At 42.9% G+C, this 19441-nt stretch overlaps 1 protein-coding gene across 3 annotated transcripts in view; it reads left to right on the top strand.

The window, feature by feature from the left end:
- The first annotated feature begins 506 nt into the window (after nt 1-506).
- The window catches only part of Uggt1 (UDP-glucose glycoprotein glucosyltransferase 1), a 98712-nt gene continuing 79777 nt past the window's right edge, over nt 507-19441 (top strand). For 2 of the 3 annotated variants that reach the window (XM_028775358.1, XM_028775357.1), the window contains exons 1-4: nt 507-635; nt 9889-10024; nt 14874-14956; nt 17668-17798. In XM_028775358.1, the coding sequence (XP_028631191.1) occupies nt 578-635; nt 9889-10024; nt 14874-14956; nt 17668-17798 (408 nt within the window). In that variant the 5' untranslated portion in view covers nt 507-577. Of the gene's footprint in view, nt 636-9321; nt 9372-9888; nt 10025-14873; nt 14957-17667; nt 17799-19441 lie in introns of those variants that run through there. The other variant, XM_028775359.1, reaches the window with a different exon arrangement.

Genomic DNA, 19441 nt, shown 5'->3' with positions numbered 1-19441 from the left:
ATTATGGTTCTCTGCATTTACCAACATCACATACCCTAAAACAAATTTATAACTTTTTCTTCCTTTTGAGATAGGTTCTTGAACTCACAGAGATCCTTCTGCTTTTTGTGTCTTAACAGAGTACGTTTATTTAACTTGAGAGGAATAAATCATAAAAACAGGGAGAAAAAGGTTGAAATAACTACTTGCCAGCACCTTTGGGCGCAGCTTTGAGGCTCGCCCACTTGGACTAGGTCTTCTAGTATCTTAAATACAGGAGGCCATCCGGATCTACCAGGAGAGGGGAGGAGCCGGAAAGAGGGGCGGGGCTTATGCCGGCAACATGGCCGCCGTAGGACTCTCTGGCAAACGCCTGCCAGCACTCGATAGCCGGAAGTCGTCTTGCTTTCGCCTCTAGGAAGCGGAAGTGCAGGGGCAGCTGGCAACTGGGTTATTGCTTTGAGAAACCGGCTTGTGAGGAGCGGCGGGAAAGGCGCGTGTCGGCTTCTCACTGGCGCAGCCTTCCCGGCGATCGCCGCTGCCCCGCCCTGCTCAGGCGTCGTTGCAGACACCAGAGTGGACGAAGCGCAGTCCAGGCATGTGCAGCCCGGGGGCTGCGAACGCTGCGGGTGCCGCGGCTACGCGGCGGGTGACAGGTACCAGGGTGGCGTGGGGAGGCCTCGGAAACAGGAGAGGGGCCAGCGCGGGAGGCGACCGTGAGTCCGAGTCACCTTGGGCTTCCTCCTGTACTCTGACTCGGTTTCCCTTCCAGTGTTCTCTCCGCGAGCGCCTCAAGTTGTCCCCAGCGGTCTTCTGTTCTTTGCGAGGGGCGGTTGGCTCACTCCAGCAGTCCTGACCCCGTTTGAAGTGTAGGAGGAGGAAGTGCTCCTAGGACTTTAGGCCAAGTCTGACCCTAAGTAGGTTGAGAGCCAGTATTTTGCATGACTCTAGAGAACAAGTTGGTGTTTTTATAGGTTTCTGTTTTCAGGTGATGCATCTGTGGGTGATAAGATCTCTTGGCGTGAAATTGGACGGTTCGCTTCACTTTTAGCTTGTGATCTGCGTGCATCCTCGAATACGTTATGGTCGTGAGCTCTTCTTGCTGCTGGGCTGAAATCTCTCTTGTTTAGTATTTGTTGCCAGGTTCGAGATGGAGAGCATGTTTTGTTTGTTCTGAGACCTGTGATCTTACCCTTGCCGTGCCTTGGAGAAACATCCGTGCACTTGCAAGCCTGTTGTAGCGTAAACGTCTTTATTTCCTAGGAATACCTTGTACACTGGCAAACACATGCAGACACATTCATATCTGTTTGCTTCCCCTACTCCTTTGGAGAAAGGGTCTCAGAATCCCAGGCTAGCCTTAGGACTAGAGGCCTGACAGGCCACCACTGGACCTGCTTGGTGACATTTTAAAGAGCTAGTTAACACTACAAAACCAGAGCAGATTGTAGCCTTTCCACTTGACTTGCTTTTGGTAAACTTAGCTGAAACTTTCTTTCTTAAATTAAAAAAAAATAATTTTGTTTACTTAGATTTTGTTCTGTGTGTGCAGGACAACTTAATGGAGTTAGTTTTCTCCATCTACCTCTTGGTAGGTTTCAAGAATCAAACTCAGGTCACCAGGATTGCATGGCAAGAGCCTTTACCCACAGAGCCATCTTGCTAGAACTTTCTTCTTTGCTTTCTTGAGGCAAGGAAAGGGAGAGATATCTAGACATAGAGACACAGATCTGTCTTGTCTATCTGCCTGTCTGTCTATCTATCTATAGAATATATAAGTCATGTAGAGATCAGAGGACAACTTTAGGAGAGAATTCTCTCCTTCCACTGTGGGGTCTGGTGATTGAACTCAAGTTAATCAGACTTTGTACCAAGTGCCTTTATCCATTGAGTCATCTCCTTGATCTAAAACTTTCTTAAAGGAGGTAAACCGTACTTTGTACAGTAGCAGGGTATTTTAGTGCACATTTAACTAGAGGGGAATAGATGGAGCTGTGGAGAGATTTCAGTTGAGAAGGTCTCTGCTGGAATCCAGTCCTTTGCATTCAGATGAATAGTAACTCCTTGGAGTGGAAATCTAATGTATGCTCCACAGAGAAGAGCTATGAAGAATGAATGTGTCAAGTTTAGCTAATTTCTTCTCACTTGGATCGGATGTTTCCTGTTATTTTTGTTTGCTACATGCACAGGTTGGAACTCAGTCTGTAGACTTGCAGTTGCGGATTTTTCGTTTTCTTTTTAAGAGTTCTTTAACTTGTCTTTAGTTTAAAAACTAAGAGAGACGAAGCAACTGTGTCTGTGGTGGTGCCCTCCTGTAACCCTGGTCCTTGGGAGGGAGGTAGAGAGAGTAGGATTTGGACTTCAAGGTTGTCCCCAGTTGCATAGCAAGATAGAGGGCAGCATAGGTCCTGACAAGAACCTGTTTTGAAAGAGAAAGGAGTTTGGTGGTAAGAATCATGGTGCTTGCTCTGCTTTCCAGAGAGTGAAAGCATTCGCTACACACACCTGTCACTTACAGTCTTTAATATTTTATTGTGGATCAGCCAGTGACCTTTAGTTTAAATGCACTAGGAGCTCACAGATGGTTGCTGTCCGCCATGCTGGGTAGCATTGCCCTTTTCAGTTGTTGTCCCCTTAGAATATATATCTACATAAGTAGCACGAAAGGACCACCAGGGTCAGAATGCCGGTGGAACTTATATAGTGAAGGAAAGCATTCTCAGACAAATTTTTCAGCGAGGGTCTTCCCTGTTTCTCTAGACAAGTTTTTCTTCCAGTATCACTTATGTGGTGGAGTGTGGGGTCAGATTTGCAAAGCTGCTCTTCACTGTGTAGCTTTCATCTTGTTCCCATCTGCAGTGGTGTTGACGTGTCAAGGGTGTATACTTTCTCTGTAAAACACTGCAAGGTAGGGCAGGAGACACAGTGGAGCTGTTGAGAAAGGGCGTTTACTGTCTGGCAGGGGACCTGAGTTCTGTTCTCTGCACCTACAACAGACAGTTTACAATCCCCAAAACTCTAGTTCCAGGAGATCCAATGCTCTCCAGCCTATTTCGGTACCTACACGTATGTGGTGTATATAAATTCACTCAGCCTTATGTACAGACATGTTAGTAAAAATAATAAGCCTTTAAAATATTGTAAGAGTACCTCTCAGTATGTAGCTTCTCACTTATATCCTTTTTACAATCTTAATCTTTTTTTTTTTTTGTGCTTTTTCTTGTGTTTGGGAGGTGTATTCATGGGTGTGTGGAGGCCTGAGGTCATTGTTGACAGTCTTCCTCATGGGGCTGGAGAGATGGCTCAGTGGTTAAGAGCACTAGCTGCTCTTCCTGAAGATCTATCCTTGATTCCTAGCATCTACATGTCAGCTCACAACTGTCCATAACTTCAGTTTTGGGGGGACCTGATACCCAATTTTGGCCTCCACAGGCTTCAGGTACAAATGGGGCACACATATCTATAGGCAGGTAAAACACCAATACACATCTAAAAAAAACCTTTAAAATGAAAGTATTCTTAGAAATCTATCTATCTATCTATCTATCTATCTATCTAACTATCTATCTATCTAGTCTTCCTTACTCTCTACTTTATTAAATTACTTTTAAAGCAATGTATTTGAGACAGGGTATTACCAAGTATCCTTGGCTGGTCTTGGAACTTACCATGTAGTCCAGGCTATCTTTGAATTCATAGAGATCTTAGAGTACAACAAGAATGTCTGTTGTCACGGGGATTTTCAGGTTCAATGTCTGACATTAAGTGACCAAGTCTGGAGGAAAGTCACAATAACCACTTTATTCCTTTGGGATGGGAGAGGTCCTAAGGCTGAAGTTGGCTCTGTTGCTGCTGGCTTGGGTATTTTATAGGTCCCCTGGGTCCTCTTCTTTTTCCTATTGGTCCTCTTAAGATACCTGCCCCCAATGCCTTCTAGCTGTTTCTCCTTGAAATGTCTCCCAGAAGCCAGAAGCCATGGTGTCAGTGGCTTCCTTCTGTTTCCTCCCCTGCCCTGTGTACTGTCACACCCCTCCAAGCGCTCCTGTGCACTAGCCGAGTGGTCCTGGCCTTTGTAGATCATAGTGACTCTTGGCCTGCACTGATTCTCTGTTGTTTTCTTAATCCGTCCATGAATGACCCAGTGTCTATTCCATTGTTAGTACCGCCTGTCTTCCAGGCTTCATCCTAGACATGATGCCCATGACAGGCAAAACACCCTGCACCTGTGGATCTCATGTTTAGCCCCAGAAGTCAGTCTAAGTGTGAACCTGTCAGGGTGGTTGGGTGGATTGCCCCGTGCCAGTTTTAGCCCTACTTCCTTCAGATTGACATAGTTCCTTCCAAAGACATGCTCATAAAAAACAAAAGAACTCAAAAACTTCTCTCTGGGGAGGGGTTCGATTCAGGGACTCTCTACCATAGCCCTAACTGTTCTGGGAGTCACTTTATAGAACGGGCTGGCTTCACATTCAGATCCACCTGTCTCTGCCTCCCTAGTGCTGGGACCAAATACATTCACTACATCTGACTCAGAAAAACCTGAACCTACCTTTGTTCTTGAGAGAATGTGGTTTGCTCAGTTTGAGTCTGCAGAGAATATACCATCACTTCCCCTAAAATGGATAGGAAATGGATAGCACCACACTGTAGGCTACTAACATTGTAAGGCACAGTGATGTGCTTGCTGTGACTCTAGTGAACGTCTGCAGGTTCCACTCTCACTAGCCTAGCCTAGAGCTCGTGATCCTACTGCCTCTGCCTCCTTCAGCAAACCCTACCGGCATGCGCCACCACAACTGGCTAGCAGTCTGGTAACTGGAAAGAAATTCCCTATGTTTGTGCATTTGTCTACCTTCATTATATTCCTTTCCATGTGTTCTGCCTGTTCCCCACTCCAGGTTCTCTTAGCCATGAAACCTGCTCAACCCCATACCTCTTTCTAATCTTTCTTTTTCAATTAAACCAAAATGGGGGAATTGCTGTGACTCTAGCGGACGTCTGCAGGTCCCACGCTCACTAGTCTAGCCTAGAACTGGTAAGCTTCCCCATCCCCCACTGGCCAGAGTAACCGTCCACATGGTCCCAGGAAAGATTTCTTGAGCTAGAAGCGAACCCTGTGCTTCCCTGAACCTCATTCTAGGACGACTCCCCGTGGAAGAGACATGCTGGGGACTACAGTCAGAGCTGGTGCTCCATGAGAGAAAACAGTCTGTCTAGGCCTGGCCTGGGGTACTCAGCCACGAGAAACTGTCTCGAGAGGAAGGGGGGAAATGTCTCATCCAAGGGGAGCCACTTAGTTCCTAGCATCTCCAAGGTAAACTGCTCTGGGCTTTCCTTGTCTTATTTCTCAGATGGGGATGGTGGTGCTTCCTTTGTACAGCACATCTGTGGACCAACTACTGATGTGCCAAGTGTCATGCTGTGTAACAAAGTAGACATGGCTGCTCCCCTCCAAATCTTTGGTCCTTTGGTCATTGTGTAGAGAGACCAGGAAGCAGGCTGCATGTGAGGCTCTTGGACCTTCCTGTCCACTTCACAGCTCTGCCTGTCCTGGCATTGATTTCCATCTCATCCCAAAGCTTAGCCTTCCTTGTTCTTTGCCTACTGTTACACTACACCCACACATGCATTTGTTTACAGATATACTCTAGGTTTTGGCTGGGCTTTTCTTTTCTTTTTTGGTTTTTCAAGACAGGGTTTCTCTGTGTAGCCCTGGCTGTCCTGGAACTCACTCTGTAGACCAGGCTGGCCTCAAACTCAGAAATCCGCCTGCCTCTGCCTCCCAAGTGCTGGGATTAAAGGTGTGCGCCACCACAGCCCGGCTGGGCTTTTCATATTAGGGAGACAATGCCGGGTTGTTTTTTTTTTTTCTGTCTGATTCTGTGACCTTAGGTTTTTTTTTTTTTGTTTGTTTGTTTTTTGTTGTTGTTTTTTGTTTTTGTTTTTCGAGACAGGGTTTCTCTGTATAGCCCTGGCTGTCCTGGTACTCATTCTGTAGACCAGGCTGGCCTGGAACTCAGAAACCCGCCTGCCTCTGCCTCCCAAGTGCTGGGATTAAAGGCGTGCGCCACCACTGCCCAGTGACCTTAGTTAATATTATACATTTGAGTACATCTATTTTCCTGAAAATTTGATTGTTTTTCTTTAGAGCTGAATAGTATTTGTGTGTGTGTGTGTGTGTGTGTGTGTGTGTGTGTAAATTTTGTTTTCCATGTATTGATGGACAACTAGGTTGATTCTAATTCTTTGCTATATTGAATGTAGCAGCAGTACACATAGAGGCACACACATCTCTATTCCAGGGTGTGGGTTTTTTCTGGATATCTACCTAGTAATGAAGTAGCTAGGTCATATGGTAGCTCTGGTTTTAATTTATTGGGAAATCTCCAGTGTGATTTCCACAATGGCTGTATTAATTTGTGTCCTCACCAACAGGGAATAAGAATTCCTCTCTCTCTCCACATCTCTGCAGCATTGGTTGTCAGTTTGGCTGCTGACAGTCATCCTGAATGGGGTGCAGCATTACCTTAAAGGAGTTTTAATTTGGCTGGTGGGTAGTGATATTGTACACTTTTAGAAAGACTTATTGGCCATTTGCGTTTCTTCTTTTGAAAACTGTCTATTCATTTTATTTGCCTATTTGTTGATTGGCAGTTTTAATTCTTTGCTCCTGAATTTCTGCAGTTCTTTGTAAAGTCTAGCTATTCTTCCCTTGCCTGAAGCATAGGCAAGACAGATGGTCTTCCATTCTGTCTGAAGCATAGCCGAGACGGTCTCCCGTTCTGTCTGAAGCATGGCTGAGACGGTCTCCCATTCTGTGAGCTGGTTGCTCTGTTGGTTGTTCCCATTGCTGTACAGAAAGTCTTAATTAAGTATTGTCTCGTCCAATACTTGGGGTTAGTTTCTGTGCTATTGGTTTTCTATTAAAAAAGCTCTTGCCTATCCCAGTGTCAAACAGTATCCCCTGTTTTCTTCTAGGAGTTTCAGGCTTTATTTACATTGTTTTTAATTAATTAATTAATTAATTTTACATTTTTATTTATTAGTGTGCACCAGAAGAAGGCATCAGATCCCATTACAGATGGCTGTAAGCCACCATATGGTTGAACTCAGGACCACTGGAAGAGCATCCAGTGCTCTCACCAGCTTACTGGGCCATCTCTGCAGTTCTGAAGTTTCAGGTTTTAAATTAAGGTCCTTAACTCCTGTTGAATGGTTTTTGTACAAGATGAAAGGTAATCTGATGTCATCTTCTGCAGGTAGAAATGCAGGGTTCCAGTGCTGTGCTCTTTTCCCCAGTATATGTCTTTGGCTTTTTGTAACTTTGTCATTTTGTGTCAGGGCCTCTGTTCCCCAATCTGCCTGTCTGCCCATATAGCACGCCCAGCCTCTCTTTATCATTTTAGCTCTGTGCTGTAATTCGAGGTTGGGCCTTATATGAACTGTAGCCATGTTCTTTCCTCTTTTTTTCAAAAATATTTTTTTCCTACAGTATATTCTTTTTTTTCTTTTTCTCTTTTTTCTCTCTCTCTCTCTCTTTTTTTTTCTCGAGACAGGGTTTCTCTGTGTAGCCCTGGCTGTCCTGGAACTCACTCTGTAGACCAGGCTAGCCTTGAACTCAGAAATCCGCCTGTCTCTGCCTCCCAAGTGCTGGGATTAAAGGCGTGTGCCACCACCACCTGGCCCTACAGTATATTCTGATTATTCTTTTCTTCTCCCCCAGCTCCTCCCAAATTCTCCCTACCTTCCTACCCACCCATCTCCATGCCTTTTTTTTTTTTTTCTCTCTTTAAAAAACAAATAAACAATCAAATAACCCACTCTTAAAGCAAGAAGCATTCACCACCCTCAACACACAAAACCTAAAAATGAAAGAAAATGGAAACCAAATTATACAAGTAAAAGACCAGTAAGACAAAAATGACCCAAATAAAGCAATTTGAAACAAACAAACAAACAAACAAACAAGCAATCTACATAAATACAGTTGAGTTTGTATTGCGTTGGCCATTTACTGCTGGGCGTGGGGCCTGCCCTGGGGTGGCTAATATACCCAGTTAGGCTCCATTTTTCCTTGCAAGTAGCTGTCAGGTGCAGGTAGCTTCATGGTTAGGGATGGGAGCCTGTGTCTTCTGCCCCCTCTTGGTGCTGAACCTGTACAGGCCACATGTGTGCTGCTCTTGTCTCTGTGAGTTCATACATGCATCCATCCTGCTTTGTCTCGGGACACTTTCTATGGTGTTATCCATCACCTCTGGCTCTTACAATCTCTACCAAGCTCCCTGACCCTGACCTGAGGAGAGGATTTGATAAAGATGTCCCATTTAGGACTGAGTGCTTTATTAACACATGGAGTGTTCAGTGTTTGTTTGTTTGTTTTTTTGTTTATTTTTAGAGACGGTGTCTGGGCTTGAACACTTTTTTTTTTTTTTTTTTTTGGTTTTTCGAGACAAGGTTTCTCTGTGTAGCCCTGGCTGTCCTGGAACTCACTCTGTCGACCAGGCTGGCCTCAAACTCAGAAGTCCGCCTGCTTTTGCCTCCCAAGTGCTGGGATTAAAGGTGTGCGCCACCACTGCCCAGCTTTGAACACTCTTCTAAAAGAAATACTTTGTATTTCTATGTTTTATTTCAATTATTTTTTAGTCTTTTTGTACATTGTATAAAGGATGCTTTTTAAAAAATATTTATTATGTGTATGAGTACACTGTAGCTGTGTTCAGACACAGTAGAAGATGGATGGCATCTGTGAGCCACCATGTGGTTGCTGGGAATTGAACTCAGGACCTCTGGAAGAGCAGTCAGTGCTTTTAACCACTGAGCATCATGCTGGAGTAGGCAAGGGTTTCACCCCTGAGCCACAGTTGCTGTGGATGCTGACCTCTGTTATAGCTCTGTGGTGTCTGATTTAGGAAGTTCAATAGGCAGGTTTCTATCATGACATCACTCAAAGACTGGAGACGTCTTGTGCAGTGGTCTGGATGCTGTCTGGATGCAGATGTCAGTTTGCTTGGAGAGGCTGCTGATGGGAGGTACTGTGCCCCTTCCCAAGGAACTTGGATTCCCTCCTTTGTAGATGAGAGCAGATGGCATGAGAAACTACTGCACTCTTGGCAGATAGCAGATCCAGTCTTTGAGTTGTTACTTTTGAAATGCACGCCATTGTTTCCTAGAGCTAAGGAAACTGAGCCTTAAACTGAGTGGCTTCTGACAGCAGATTTCGTTGTCTTTTGTTTTTTTCAGTCCAAGTCATCAGTTGAGGTGTGGTAACACCATATTCCCCCCAAACTACGAGGGAGGACTTTTGTTTGCCTCTTTCAGTCTCTAGTAGCATCAGAGCCCCAGATATGCCTTGACTTGTGGTGTAGTTCCAGTGCTTGCTTCTCTGCTTACAGGTACTCTCTCTGAGTCTGTTCACGTTTCTCCCTCTCTTAACACTAGTGGTACTGGATTACTGTCCTGATGACCAAAGTGTCATTGCCTTGTAAACACTCTGTCTCCAAGTCCATTCCCATTCTGAGGTAGCGGGGTTATGACTGTAACACCATACCCCACACCCCTCCCCTGGAGAGTATGATTCAGCCTCCATTACTACTAGTCACTTAGACTGTCTGTCCTAGCGGTGTTTACCCTCAGACTTTATGAGGTTGCATGTAGGCTGCTGTGTGACCAGCATCACCCTTCAGGAAGGGAAGTGGTACTCTTGTAGGAAAGCCTGTAGCTGACCAGCCAGCTTTAACTCCCTTACTTTCTGACTTTCCTTGGTGCAGGCCATCATGGTGTTAAAAGTACTATTGGTGTCAGGAGTATTTGTTTCTGTTCCTTCACCATTATCTTGTGTCCCTAAGTATTAATATTTTGTGCTTCCTTGAGGAATTTGAACAATACCTTCTCTTCTTTTTCCCTCTGTAGGGCTCTGTTACAACATGGGACTCCTGATTGCAGTGGCCTTACTGTGCCTGTGTTCCTTAGCAGAAGCCAATTCAAAAGCCATTACCACCTCTCTTACCACAAAGTGGTTTTCTGCTCCACTGCTGCTGGAAGCCAGGTAAGGAGGTATTCTCTTCTTATGACAGAATACTGTAGACCTAGGCTCTGCAGTAAATGGATATTCTGTTCATTTGCATATGCTAAATGTCCCTAACAATGCCCACTGTGCTCTGTACACGGAACATACATGTATGTATGTATGTATGTATGTATGTACATGGAACATACATGTCAGCTGCACAGGCAGATTTAGAGACATTGCAATAAGAACAAGACCCTGGATAGGAGAATGGGGGGGGACGAGGAAGGAGCTGAAGAACCCAAGTCTTCTTGTTTGAAGATGCTCCTGTTCTATTTTGTAATCTTCCAAATCTGGACACTTTCTTAAGTTTAGAGGTATTATTATTATTACTATTACTATTTTTGTAGTAAGCCAGATTTTACTAATTTATTTCAGCATATATACACATGTAAAGTGTTTTTCATACCACATAATATTCCCTTGTATAACTGTATTGGTCCTTGACACTACATAAACCAATAGGGTAATGATCATATGCCTGTAATCCCAGCACTTGAGAGGTTGAGGCAGGAGGATCAGGGTTCAGGGTTATCCTTTGATCTATAGAGAGTTCAAAATTAGCCTGTGATACACAAAAAGTCCTTTAAAGCTGGGAATGGTGACATATCTGTAGCAGTAGTAGCTAAGATGGAAGGATGGTGTACTAGCTGGTTTTGTGTGTCAACTTGACACAGGCTGGAGTTATCACAGGGAAAGGAGCCTCCCTTGAGGAATTGCCTCCATGAGATCCAGCTGTAAGGGGTTTTCTCAATTAGAGATCAAGGGTGGGAGGGCCCATTGTGGGTGGTGCCATCCCTGGGCTGGCAGTCCTGGGTTCTATAAGAAAGCAAGCTGAGCAAGCCTACCCTGTGTGAGTTCCTGTCCTGACCTCCTTTGGTGATGAACAGCAATGTGGAAATGTAAGCTGAGTAAATCCTTTCCTCCCCAACTTGCTTCTTGGTCATGATGTTTGTGCAGGAATAGAAACCCTGACTAAGACAGATGGGTAAGTTATGCAGACACTATCTGAAGACATCAGCATCACCCAGCAGCATAGCAGTGAGAGAGAGGTTGGGAATGTAACTCAGCAGTGGGATGCTTGCTTGTCTGCCAGATGTGAGCCTTTGTTCAGTCCTCAGTGCTGCCCCACCTGCACCCTCATCCAAAGATATTTATAGTCACAAATGATGGTGTACACCTCTACATCCAACACACAGAGGGGCTAAGGTAGGAGAATTGTGTGTTTGAGGCTAGACATAGTGATCCTCTGTCACAAACAAACAAACAAACAAACAGGCTATAGATTAATTATATAAAATAATTAAGTCTTAAATTGGAAAAGTATAAGTGATTTAAAAAAAAAATTCTTGGGTTTTTGTTTTCTTTTGTCTTTAAAGACCAGGGTCTCGTGTATGGCAAACTTGGCTCAGATTTACTATGTAGCCAAGAATGGCCTTGAACTTGGGATCTTCATGCCTCCATCTATTCAGTGTTGGGATTAGAGCTGTGTGCTATCATGCCTGGTTTGTGTTCATATTGGGGATAATGAACCCAGGATTTCAGCTGTGTTAGGCAGGCACTCCTAACATTTGAGCTGCATCTCCACCCCTAGAAGGATCTTATGACACATACCCAAGAGTTGAGAAAGCATGTCTGAAACTGTCAGCTTTAATTCCTCAGTTTTTTTCCCAGTTTCTCTGATCACAGTTTTGAATATGTAGGCTGTCATGTTTGCTTCACCAGGTTCCTTATTACAACATCTCCCCATTTCAGGGTATCTCTGGCAATCTACCATTTTGAGCTGTTACTTTCAGACCCCTTCTCCAGGAGGTGTTGGCAAACAGGTGGTCAAGGTGATGGGCCTAGTAGGCAGATCCAGAGGAGCTCCGTGTATTTGAAATCACTGCAGTTACCTATAGGGTTCACTCAGGCCGCCATTCTTCCCTCCTGTCTCTGATGATGGATTCCCTGTGGATGAAGATGTACCAGGCCATGTGGCTGTTACAGATCTTGTTTTCTTTCTGTTAGCCCTAAGGGACCAAAAACATCCCTCTGTATATTTTTAGATTGTGCCTGATGATTATGAAGGGATTTTAGCTCCGTGATTACCCATGAAATGAATATACATTTAATTGAAGTAAAACTCTTGAATGTTTTGAGCAGCTATAGTTACTGTTTGAAATATTTAAATAAATGTTATTGTTAAAATTGAGAGCAACAATCATTTATTGTCAGATATTATAATGGTCAAAGGATATAGAATGATAGAATTATTAATGAGTTATAAATCAAATCTACTTGAATTTATATTGACTACTAGTCTAAGAAAATAAAATTACCACCAGATTTACAGATTCTGGAAGACAGTCAGGTTGCTTGTAGGAATACACTCTCTCTCACTCACTTGCTCACTGTGTGTGAGGAACAGAGTCTTGCTATATTGAGACTAGGCTAACCTCAAACTTTTGATCCTCCTGCCTCTGTCTCCTAATGACAATTTTTGGGATTATAGGCATGAGCTACCAAGCCCAGCTAGCTCCCTTTTTATTTTTTTCTGTAGATGAAGACTTTAGCAAGTTCCTAGCGGCTTGCTTATTTGGAATGTGGTTGTGATCAGGGTGGCTGTGATCAGGGTGACTGTGACTAGGGTGGCTGTGATCAGGGTAACTGTGACTAGGTGACTGTGAGTAGGGTGGCTGTTAGCAGGGTGAGTGTGAGTAGGGTGGCTGTGATTAGGGTGGGTGTGAGCAGGGTGGCCGTGATCAGGGTAGGTGTGACTAGGGTGACTGTGACTAGGGTGGCTGTGATCAGGTTGGCTCTGAGCAGGGTAGCTGTGAGGATTTGCACCCGAGTAAGGGTGTCTAGTGTACTGAGAACAGACCCTAATGAGTGCCTTTCTTACTCTTCCATCCTGTGTTAGACTCACCCCAGTCTCCACAATAGCAATGGAAACATGGAGATTTTGTTTTTTTTTTTTTTTTCTCTTAGTTTTCTGCAGATGAAGAACTTTGTGTTATGTTTTAAAGGTATTTGTCAATAAAGAAATGGCATGTATTCTTTGCACATCACTCATGTTATCCATGATTAGGGCTGGAGGTGGCTTTCCTAGGTGCTTCCGTAGATTGTTGGGCCCCTAAGGTGCATACCCAGTGTCAGAGAGCAGTAAGAGTACCATTCTCATCTTCCCAGCTGAAAGAAATGCTTTCTAGTAAATCCACAGATCCTTCTACTAGCATAAATACTCACTGGTATAGGAATGCAAAGCTAAAAAGCAGAACAAAAGACAAAGCAGATTTAATTGTACTACACAAAAGATTCCATTATTTGTAATAATGCCTTCTGTTCTCTTCTGGATTATTTCAGTGGCTTTAGTAGTATTAGTGAGACTATGGCAATCTTAGACCTTTGAAGTTGGATAGAAAATGTGTTTCAAGAAGCTTGTTTATGATTATGTGAGAAGTATTTAGCCCAAGTGAGTGCTTATTTTGTTACCACTGTTGTGTATTTCATTTTTTCCTTAGCCCATGAGTTGGTCATGTGCATATTATGACTGACTTCTTAGTGCCTGTTTTCTTAGAGTGTAAGCTATTCTAAAGCCAGTCTGTTTATATCAGTTATTAGACAGCCTAGAAAACTAAGTCTCATGGAGGCACTGAATAACCTATTAGTAATAATGGGCAGTTCTTGAAACCCATTTTTAGAGAAGCTGTGCGTTACCAGGAACTGTTTCTTACTCTCCCATACTTCTGTGGCTAGCTGTGGAGTAGAGTGAGAGTTGTACACCCCAACATTGTCAAGTAGTGGGTGGGCCTTCCTGTGGCTCCCTAGGGAAGCTGAGGTCTAGGTTGTAGTTTGTGTCAAGACAGTGAGAGATCACCTCACTGGGTCATTGGGACTGGGCTTCAGAGTGACCATCCTCAGTTTATGTGAGTCATTTATGCAGGCATGCCATGCATTTTACTTCAGGAACGTTAGACTCTTGGATGAAAGGGCATTCAGAAAGACCATTATTTTAAGATAATAGTGCAGTGGTATAAGAGAGAAGTTCTTAGGTTTGATTTTGTTAGATGTGTACTAATTTTAAACTAAAATTCAGTGATCTTGAAAATATGTTTTTTAGATGTTAAAAGCTTAGCATGCTGCCTTTATCCTCCAAGAAATCGTTCTGGGGTTCGTGTTCACTGTGGGAGAACCTCTAGCTAACACGTTTGCTCTTAGTAAGATCTCCCAGAAAGGATGTGAGTGAAACTGCACTAGAATGGCCAGTTCCTAATTCTGCTGTCATGGCTGATGGGTTCTGCTAATGGGTTCCACACGTCATTTGTATACTAGGGCTTCCCTATTATTATAGCATTTTTATTATTCCAGCTTTCTTAAGAAGTAGCTGCTGAGGGGGCTGGAGAGATGGCTCAGCGGTTAAGACTGACTGCTCTTCCAGAGGTCCTGAGTTCAAATCCCAGCAACCACATGGTGGCTCACAACCATCCGTAATGAGATTGGATGCCCTCTTCTGGTGTGTCCGAAGGCAGTGACAGTGTACTCATAAATAAAATAAATAAATCTTAAAAAAAAAAAAAAAAGAAGTAGCTGCTGAGTGGACACATTATTATGCTGTTACTAATAGCTAAGGAAATAATGACGCTTACTTTCCGTTAAGAGAATTCACATTATGCATAAAGATGTATAATATATATACGTGTGTGAGTGTGAGTGTGAGTGTGTGTGTGTGTAAAAGCCAAACTACAGACATATGGGAATGTAAGTCTCCTTTTATTCTCTCTAGTAATATAGTTTGTGTTGAAAGATTTTATTGTCTCATTGCTGACATCTCCCGCTTTTCTCCCAGTGAGTTCTTAGCAGAAGACAGTCAAGAGAAATTTTGGAGTTTTGTAGAAGCCAGTCAAAACATTGGATCATCAGATCAACACGGTAAAATTGAAACAAATACCTGTTTGACTTTGTGGTCTCGGGAAATGTTGGAAGAAAATGGTCTTCTGTATATAATACTTGTAACATGCCAGCTAATAGAAAACTTTTTCTTTAATGACTAGAGTTGTCATGGTTAAAAGATTGATCTTAGCCTAGTAGATGGGAAACCTATGCTCTGCCACTGAACTATTCCCAAACCCCTACTGATGTAGACCAACATATTATTTATTTCCCTTTTGAAGAGATGAGGTCTTGCTTTGTGAGCCGGCTGATTACCCAGTCCTACTGCTTTAACATCTTGAATAACTGGGGCTATTGGCAGACACCATTGTGTGTAGCCACAAATCATTTTGTGTGTGCACACAGTTTGTAATTGTTACTGCAAATGATTCCTTTCTTCCCATTGTGTTTGCTCTGTTGTGCTCTTCTGTTAATGTGCTTTGGGACTATACTTAATGTAAATACATTTTATTGTAGATCATTTAGTATTAAGTTTATCTGTCTGATTGATTCTTCCTTTTGGTATGAACTAATTACACAACTGGTCTATTTGTGTTAAGTGCGTTACCATTAAGTTAATGCCACCAAGCATGTTTTTCGATATGCCTGCTGGCCACTGAATTCTGGGGTGTCAAGATGTCAAATTAAGATGTATCTTACATTGCTCAGTTTTAGTTTATGGTGTGCTTTCTTGAACATTTCTAACATAAAAGATGTAGTATAGGTTATAGACAGTGCTAGCCAAAGATGCTAATAGAGGAGACAGTCATGCACTACCTAATGGTGTTCTGGTTAGGGATGGGCCACGCACATGAGAGTGGGGCCATCAGATGCCACAAGATGTCACCCAGTGAGCTCTTAGTTACATTTTTGCTAAAATAGCATTTTAATGGCCATCTGAATTTCGTTGACAGGAACACGCACAGATTTTGCTCAGGCATTTGTAAGTTTTAGTCATGTAGTCATGTAGGAGTTAGAATCATGTTAGAGTGAACTAGATTCGTTTGTAACAGATTATTTCACAGAGCTGGAGACACAGGTCAGTGGTTATGAGTGTGCATGGTTTTCAAATGACTTGAGTTTAATTCTCAGTTCCCATTTCCAGTGGCTTGCTGCTACCTGTAACTCTAGCTCCAAGGAGATTTGATGCCTCTGGTTCTGAGGGCAGTCATGTGCATGTACCAACACACAGAGAAACATATCACTAAAAACAATAAATTAATCTGAAAAACATATTTTACTTTTATGACTTCATGTTATACATTTATCAGTATGGATTTTTAAATAAAACCTCAAGTCATAACATTTAAAATGAAATTTCAGTGTAAATGCCATATATTCTGGATAATGTCACAGGGATGAGAATTCATAAGAGCACGTTCAGTGTTTCATTATTCATAGTTCTACCTCCAAAGACTGATATTAATTTCTGTGAATACTTGAGGTATTTCTGGTTTTTTTTCCCCATGTAAGATGATGCTAATGTGATTTGGAACCTCTTATATTCTGCTTTTTAAAATATAAATACTGGGGCTAGGGAGATAGCTCAGTGGCTAAAGCACTTACCACCTTGCGAGCAGGAAGGCCAGCGTTCAGATCCTGGAACCCTGTCAGGGACAGGCAGACATGATAGCCACCTGTCATCTTAGCACTCCAGGAGGCAGAGAAAGGGATCACTGGGTTAAGCTGGCTGGTAGGTTTAGCTGCAACTGTCAAGTTCCAGTGTCACGGAGAAAGCTTGCCTCAACATGTAAGTAGAGAGAGACTGAAGAAGATGCTTGGGATAGATTTTGGGCCTGCATACACGTGTAGGTGTGTTCATGTCTCCTTAATAATAAATGTATCTGCACACGTACATGTGTGTATACCACATTCACATGCCAACTCAGTATTTTTCCAGGTGAAGTTTTTATTTTTGATAACTCATATAGTTCATACTGCAGTCAAAGCTATATAAAAACTTAGGTGTCTGTTTCTTGTATTTTTTGCTTGCTTTTGAAAGCCATTTAAAGCGTTTTTTTTTACACTACACTTACATGCACATGTATACACACACATCTTTATGTCATAGTCTTGGCACAAACGACTACTTGCTATGTAATAAGCTTTGTACCTCTGCTTTTCATTTATTGGAGGGTTTATTCATATTAGCACACAGATGTCTTTTTCTTCTAAACAACTTTGCCTAGCTTTTTTGTTTCAGTGCTCACTGACAGATTTTATGACACTATCGATATAAATCTTGTTGTGCCCCTTAGTGTTTCAGAGCACAGATAGACGTCCTCGCCTCTGTCTGTGGTGTCCGAAGTCAGTAATAGGCACTTTGATAATTGATGGGGTAGGCAAAGGCATATTCTGGGATCCAAGCAGTGATGTGGCTGGTCTGAGGAGGCAGAGTACAGAAGTCTTCTTTCCTAAGTGAGCCATCTCACAGCTGAGTTCTTCACAGGACTAGGCCATCTCGGTGAGTAGGGAAACAGCAATCCAGGAAGGCAGCGTAGCTCAGAGTGAGGAAAGAAGTGTCTGTCTGTGTTATGGGCCTCAGGGAATTCTCATCACTTGACACAAGTTCACGGTGGTATACTGGATGGTACACTGGAAACAGTTCATCATCTGTGCCTTCATTCACAGCACTGGCCTGTGCTTCATGCCTGTCCTCCTTGCTTATCCGTAGTCACGCCCGTCTTCCGGTTGCTGTGCTTCTTCAACAGATACTGATCATTCCTATTATGACGCCATATTGAAAGCTGCGTTTCAGTTCCTGTCGCCTCTGCAGCAGAATTTGTTGAAGTTTTGTCTCTCTCTCCGTTCCTACTCAGCCTCAATTCAAGCCTTCCAGCAGGTAAAATGACATCGTGTGTCCAGAGGACAGCCTTTTGTAGGGGCACGCCATGGTGATTTGGTTGATTATTGGACATTTTTTGGGATTAATGATTTATTTTTTAAATAATGAGCAAAACTGATGTTTTTAAATCATTAAAGTCTTTAAATCTTAGATGTTTCCTTCCCTCCCTGGTTTTGGTTGGAACACACAGGGCCTTGGACATGCTAGCAGATTAATAAATCTGATTCCTGAGTCATATCTCCTCACCAATCACATATATAAATTTTATTTTACTTTTCTTGCATTGGGGCTGGACTTGGATATAAAAAATGTTAAGGAATGATTTACACTTATTTTCCTGTGAGAAATGACAAGAAATGACACTGTCTTATGAAGAAGTACGGCCAGGTCACTGTTATGCAAGACTGTCTGGAAGATGTAATCTTGCTAAACAGTGAACCTGAATCCAGTCACAACCTCCAGATGTAAAAGCAGAGGTTACAAGAGATAGGAAGTGTCAGGCAATGCCGAGGGAATGTAGTCCAGACATCTAGGATCAGAGAGCCATTATAATAAAGTGATCTGGCTTACTCTGTGGATACATGAAAGGCAAAAGAAAAAGAGGCTTCAAAGTGTCAGTGCAAGGGTCTTGAAAGACAGGGACACTAGATAACCAGATGTGTATCTATCAACTAGACATTTGTATGAAGGAAATGTGGATATTTAAAACTATCCTATATTATAAGACAAAACAGGTATAGAAGCCCACTCAAAGCAGACAGATTGTGTGGTGGATCACTGTGAAGTGATCACCTGTGTAGTGATTACCCAGGCTAGGACAGACATCAGCTGCTGCCCTTGAAGTCCTCCATGTGCTCTGTCAAAGCCACGCTTGTCCTCCAGAAGGAACTATGTGGACATTTCCTGTCAGAATCACCTCTTATAGTTTGTTTTAATATTGTTTTATGGTTCAAGAACTTACTATGTAGACCAGGCTGGCCTTGAACTCACATAGATCTGCCTGTGTCTGCTTCCTGAGTGCTAGGATTGAAGGCATGCACCACTTTTTAAATTGGGTTATTTATTTTCTTGATGTCAAGTTTCTTTTAGTTCTCCTATATTTTAGATTCTCCTCTCTAGAAGGTTATATACTTGGTAAAGACTTTGTCCGTTCTATAGGCTGCCACGTTGCTGTCAGTTGATGCTGTCTCTGTAACTGCTTGTGGATCAAGATGTGAAGTCACAGTTATTCCTGCCACCATGTGGATGATGGGAATTGAACTCAGGACCTTTGAAAGAGCAGTCCACGCTCTTAACCACTGAGCCATCTCTCCAGCCCCTCTTTTTTCTTTTTAAACATAGGCTTGCTTATGCAGCCCAAACCATCCTAGAACAGTAGATGTTGTGCCTCAGCCACCCCATTGATGGTATAACAGGCTTCCACCACCATGTCTGCTGTCTAATCTGTGCTGTGCATGTCTGTTCTTTTTCTTGTCATACACAAGAAATCATTGTGAAATGTGATGGGTTTACATTTTTTCCTTTAGTATATTAAATATAATCCTTTCTTTTCCTCCTTCTCTCCTTCCCTCCCTTCCTTCCTCCTTCTGTCTGTCCTTCCGTTCTCTCTCTCTCTCTCTCTCTCTCTCTCTCTCTCTCTC

This window comes from Grammomys surdaster, unplaced genomic scaffold, assembly GCF_004785775.1.
Source record: "Grammomys surdaster isolate TR1022 unplaced genomic scaffold, NIH_TR_1.0 255, whole genome shotgun sequence".
NCBI classification, from domain to species: domain Eukaryota; kingdom Metazoa; phylum Chordata; class Mammalia; order Rodentia; family Muridae; genus Grammomys; species Grammomys surdaster.
The sequence above is the reverse complement of the archived record's forward strand: the minus strand, read 5'-3'. Positions and strand labels throughout refer to the sequence as shown.